This window comes from Alosa pseudoharengus, unplaced genomic scaffold (genome assembly GCF_046254945.1).
Source record: "Alosa pseudoharengus isolate Yale_2024_CS ecotype anadromous, Long Island Sound unplaced genomic scaffold, YU_APseudo_1.1 YU_APseudo_1.1_scf_18, whole genome shotgun sequence".
In the NCBI taxonomy this organism is placed as follows: domain Eukaryota; kingdom Metazoa; phylum Chordata; class Actinopteri; order Clupeiformes; family Clupeidae; genus Alosa; species Alosa pseudoharengus.
In genome coordinates this window covers 26107216-26113215 of record NW_027468650.1, presented here as the reverse complement: position 1 = coordinate 26113215, position 6000 = coordinate 26107216, and the positions used below count along the sequence as shown (strand labels likewise).

The 6000-nt window shown below is 43.3% G+C and overlaps 1 protein-coding gene across 1 annotated transcript in view; it reads left to right on the top strand.

Moving 5' to 3' along the window:
- myo3a (myosin IIIA) overlaps positions 1-6000 on the top strand; it is a 58296-nt gene that overhangs the window by 27388 nt on the left and 24908 nt on the right. The window contains exons 9-13 of the mRNA XM_076291163.1: positions 1973-2072; positions 3328-3444; positions 3698-3802; positions 4210-4293; positions 4844-5046. Coding sequence (XP_076147278.1) covers positions 1973-2072; positions 3328-3444; positions 3698-3802; positions 4210-4293; positions 4844-5046 — 609 coding nt within the window. The remainder of the gene's footprint in view (positions 1-1972; positions 2073-3327; positions 3445-3697; positions 3803-4209; positions 4294-4843; positions 5047-6000) is intronic.

Here is a 6000-nt window from a genome sequence, read left to right as displayed (position 1 = left end):
AATTCATCGTCCGATAGATGCTTCTTGTGTTCACTAGTCTGTTCACTGTGTCTGCTGTTGACTCAGCTGTTGGTATGAGTGCTTCTTCTCCCCCCCCCCCCCCCTCTTTCTTGAAATACTGTAAACCAGGCAGAAGCACACACATGCTCACGGCTGAGGAAGTCTCAATATCCTGAGCTGTCTCCAAAGTATTAACCTGACCTTTTGACCTTTTATCATTTAAGCCATCATGGAAGGCCAGACAAAGACGCAGAGGGTAACGACAGGTAGGGGATATTGACTGCAGAAAGAATCACTAGTATATTAGAGGACTGCTTGCTTCAACCCACCAGATCCCAAAACATAGCTGTAGCCCAACCCTGGACCCAGTCTTCTCATCCAATCCCCTTGTCGTAAATTGATCTAGAATCCTTTTCCCTGCTCCAGTACTGTCTTTAATATTTGTAATGTTTGTGTCAGACAATCAATATTATCTGTACTTGGTACATTGAGTTTACCAGTATACTGTTCAGCGTGATTGATGATTGATTACAACAAGGATACAAGGGTACAAGGAGCTTTATTTGTCACATACATAGAAGTACTGATGTATATAGTATAGTATATATACTCTTTTGATCCCGTGAGGGAAATTTGGTCTCTGCATTTAACCCAATCCGTGAATTAGTGAAACAAAGCACACAGTGAGGTGAGGCACACAATAATCCCGACGCAGTGAGCTGCCTGCAACCACAGTGGCGCTCGGGGAGCAGTGAGGGGTTAGGTGCCTTGCTCAAGGGCACTTCAGCCCTTGATGATGTAAAGCATGTAGTGAAATTTCGTTTGGTGTTCAGCTTGTGAAAGAAAGATCAATAAATATTTGTAATAAATAGCAAGAGAGAGTATAAAGTGCAGTGTGTGTACAGTCCATGTGCAAGTGTGTAAAAAGTGTAAGTGCAGTTTATTATACGGATGACTTGAGGAAAGAAGCTCCTCCTCAATCTTTGTTCTGGTCTTGTAGCAGCAGAGACGTTTGCCTGACTCTTGATGCATCCAGAAATGCATTCTAAGTGACATGGCTGTCACTTTATTTAACTACTTGTTGACAAGTAGCAATCTGAATGAAAAAACATTGTTTTTGAGCCTTTTGCCTGCCTCCTTTTATATGTCTTTGCCCAGCTCTGAATTATTCTCTGACAATCATGTATTACTGTAATACTGACATTTTAGTGGCAAAAAAAAGAAGCTTCTTGTCCTTGACTCGTAGATACACCTCCTTCTCCACAAGTAAATCAGTGAATAATGACTCCAGATCAGTATAGACACACAAACACCTGCCCTGGAGGGTAATTTCTCCTGAGAGATGTGAAAAGAGGCTTGGGGCTGTACACCGAGTGACCATTTGATTGGCCTTTATCACCCTCGTGGGAGAACAGAAGCACTAGAGCACTCTGTGTTCGTTCCCTAGTTCAGCGAGGGCCAGAGCAGGGGCAGGGCAGGGCAGATTAAAAACCATATATACCCTGACCCTGGTCAACCAGGGTGGTCATGTGGTCAACCACCACCCTGCTGCTCTATGGGAAATATATTTACCTCTCTTATCCTCCCCTGGTCAGTCAGTGAGGACAGGAGTCGAAGTACTGCACATGTTGTTAACAGGCAGAGAGTGAGCAAATACTGTATGTTCTAGAATGTACGGTAGGCAAAATATTCTCCTGAATAATATTGATACAATTTTAGCAGCAGTAGAATATTGTTTATATCTACTACATCCTGGAAAATCCCTGTGTAGAGACAACCTCAGCTTTTCCCTCAGTCATTAGAACTGTAAAGACACCCTATCTGCTATTCTGGACTCCTATTTTAATTGCAATGTTGTGGCAATCTTATTTCCCCTTCACCCTTTGCTAAATTGATTGTCCTTGATATCACAGTGATCTACCTCTTATCTCTTTTTTTGGAACAAGTGTCATTCCCTCTCTTTGTGTTCCAGGCACGAGCGAATCCACACCAAGAAGAACAACAGCATGAAGGGCACCAATGAGGCGCACGACTCCGTGGATGACCTGGCCACCCTAGAGGTGCTGGATGAGGTGAGGGATTGTGGGATAGCGGGCTTAGTGACCGGTTTAAGCCTCTGTGATCCCAGTAGCCCCACCAAAACAACATGGACTGTAAATATGGCCGTGGATTCTAGAGCATTGGGGGTCTTGATGCTTTGTTTAGTTCTATGTGTTGATAACAGTCTAACAAGTCTTTACAATTCTTATTTACCATATGCCACCATGCAGATGGTGTTCATTTTCTGAAAATATAAGGTTGTTTCGGTAGAAAAAACACATTGACCTTGCTGTCCACATATCTGACTCGGTGTGATTTGTAGAACTGTGGAAGGTACTCTGTCTTCTCTTAGAACTGACAACCTCAATATCTTGGAGGAATATGAATTGGGATTTTGGATCAGCCCGGTAGTGTGTGTGTGTGTGTGTGTGTGTGTGTGTGTGTGTGTGTGTGTGTGTGTGTATGTGTGTGTGTGTGTGTGTGTGTGTGTGTGTGTGTGAGTTTGAGTGTGTGTGTGTGTGTGTGTGTGTGTGTGTGTGTGTGTGCGTGTGTGTGTGTGTGTGTGTATGTGCGTGTGTGTGGCTGCAGTTACACCTTGAGAGATACAAATCACCTGCTGTTTGCTATCTGCAGAAGTAGTTCTGAATGTACGTCAGCTTAGTATTTGTTTGCATGCTTAATTTCAGTGTCCTTGGTTTGATGAAAGGGGATGAAAAGTGTGTGTGTGTATGACCTAAGTGATCCATCATGTCAGGTCTCAGACAGCATGAGATGCATGATCAATTCTTCTAAAATGTAGATATAGAGGAGATGCTAAAAAGAAGCATGGCTTGTTTTTTTATGAATTTATGTGTCTGCTGTTTAATATCAGCCACTGTTAGGAAGATATGCATTTTATTGACACAAAAGACCAAAGCAGACAATGTAATGGAATCACATGTACTGAGCAGATAATTACACTACAGTGTTTCCCACAGAATTGAATTCTATTTGTGGTGGTAGGTTTGCAGAATTAACTCGAATGCAACAGTTTTTAACAAATTAGTGCAGCGCGGTTATGATGCTAACCAGATTAAAGCACAATTTAGTACAACTAGGAAAATCATTGTGTGGTGGTCAATGTTGATATTGTGGTGGGCCGCCACAAAAAAGTCAATGTATGGGAAACACTGCACTATATATTTACAGACGTACATAATACTCAGATGAACATTGGCATTGTAAAATAGTTTTATGGCAAAGTGGTTGGTTGTGTGGGTGTGTAATGATGTTATTGTGTCTGAATAGAATTCTGTCACGGAGCAGCTGCAAGTCCGCTATGCTGCAGAGCTGGTCTATACCTACGTGGGTGACATCCTCATCGCCGTCAATCCCTTCCGTGACATGGATATCTACACATCAGAGGTGTGTGTATGTGTGTATGTGTGTGTGTATGTTTATTTGCGTATGTGCTGTGTGTGTGTGTGTGTGTCTGCCTGTGTGTGTGTGTGTGTGTGTCTGCCTGTGTGTGAGTGTGTGTGTGTGTGTTTCTGTCAGTTTGTGTGTCCATGACGGTGTATGTCAGAGCTCATGTGCGGCAACACTACAGATAAGTACAAATCTAGCGTGATTGAAATTCTCTCTTCCCATTGTTTCTCTCCTCTCATTTCTGGGACAGCACACGAAGATGTACATTGGAGCCAAGCGCACTGCAAACCCCCCGCACATATTTGCTGTGGCTGACATAGCTTACCAATCCATGGTTTCATACAACTCCGACCAGGTAATGTCCATTGCCAATGAGTCAACTGTCAACATGTCAAGTTCTGTGGTGTCAATAACGGTGATCACCTCGACAACACAGCAGTGTATAGGCTACCCTATGGGTACTTAATCAAGTATATTAACATAACAATTTGTAAACTGCCAGCATTCAGCATTTAATATAGCGATATGCATAATTGAGATCATCTTAATGCATGATCATGTATTCAATGTGAGATACTGTACAGTCTAAAAGCATTTGCTGATGTAGGCCTCAGTATGTTGTTTTTTGGGAAATGTTCATTGTCCAACTACCAATCTCCAATCTGCATCACTGTACCGGTATGCCCTACAGCTGATAGCAATGTGCATGTAACTGTTACTTGCATCTGTAACTGTCTGTCCTCAATGGCTTGTGTGTCCCAGTGCATAGTGATCAGTGGAGAGAGTGGCGCGGGGAAGACAGAGAGTGCCCACCTGCTGGTTCAGCAGCTCACTGTGCTGGGCAAGGTAATGCCAACCTCCGGCTGCACTGCTTTTGTCCTGTGAAGCCCCTCTCGACTGGCAGGTCTCAAAAGAGCCTGTTTGTTTTTGGTGTGTTGATAGCATCAAAACGGACTCAAAAGTGGACCCCCACACCATTTTTGTTCCTGTCAGGCTGACAGGAAAGTCATTTCAGCTCAGCTGCCAGACCTGGGCTCTCCCATCTCTGATTATGATGATGTGCCGTGATTGGGAGATTCAGAGGGAGCCATTTCAAGTGACAGTGGCCATTTTGTAAAGTAATGAGACATTTGCATTTCAAGGGCCCCTTTCTCTTCATTTGTGAGTTCATTCAAGTGGGATGACAATGTGTGTGATTTAAAGGAATGGAAAATGTATTTCATGATGAACTGACAAAACCTTGAATAATAAGCTTCTGTGCATGTGGTGAATTTTAATCATCAAGCGCTTTGTGTCTCTAACCATATCAGTAATCAGTACAGGCAGCGTGCTAGCTATATTATTAAATCCAGTTAATTATCTCCAGTGCCATATAGATGTTGTGTTTGTGTTGCAGGCTAATAATCGCACACTGCAGGAAAAGATCATTTTGGTAAATAATCTCGTGGAAGCCTTTGGCAATGCCTGCACCGTCATCAATGACAACTCCAGCCGCTTTGGGAAGTACCTGGAGATGAAGTTCACCACTGGCGGAACGGTGGTGGGGGCTCAGATTTCCGAGTACCTGCTGGAAAAATCACGTGTTATTTACCAGGCCATGTAAGACACATAATAACAAGCACCATTTTACCAGGGGAAAGCAGTGTTTCCCATACATTGACTTGGTGTGGCGGCCCACCACAATATCAACATTGACCACCACACAATGATTTTGCATGTTGTACTTTAACTTGGATGGAATTCATTCATTGTAGAGCTATGTGGACCTTTGCGCAGCCTCCCCTTGTCTCTCAACAAACCTACATGCATGTTTAAAGAAAACATTAACAATCCTGCAATTGTTGTCATAAAAATCCACTGGCTAAATCGTGCTTAAACCTGCATCATAACCATGCTGCGCTAATTTGTTAAAAACGGTTAATTCTGCAAACCTACCACCACAAATATAATTCAATTCTGTGGGAAACACTGGGAAAGGCTAGCATTAGCATTAGCTTACCACAGCTACTAAGGGCAAGTATACCCATGAGGAAAGAGAGGGGGGGGGGGGTCATGATCCTCAAACACATCCCTTGGGCTCTCGTATTTATGCCTGTGCTTAGCTGATTAAGCATAGCCGCAGATTAAAGACAATAAATATTTTCGCTCAAGACTCTGTTGTCCTGGTTCCCTATCGGGAGCCTCTGGCATTTACTGACTCTGCTGAAGTTTATCCAGCACCTGCATTCTCCACTCTCTCTGCCAGGTTGTGGGGAGAGGAGGGGGAGGAGAGGAGATGTAATGTGGGTCACAAGGGGGATGAGATAAGGCTCCTGTGTTTGATCAAAGATTCTCACACATAAGGTCACCCTTCACACAGGCACACACAAGACACACAATCACACACATACACACATATACACACACACACGCACGCACGCACTGAAGGAGACATAATAGCTGAGTTCTGTTTTTCTCTCGAGTGAGAATATCTGGAGCTGATTAAACAGAAAAAAAGCCTTTTGCATTTATTCTGGTTTAATCACTCAGCAGCCCAAAGGATATTGACCTTTC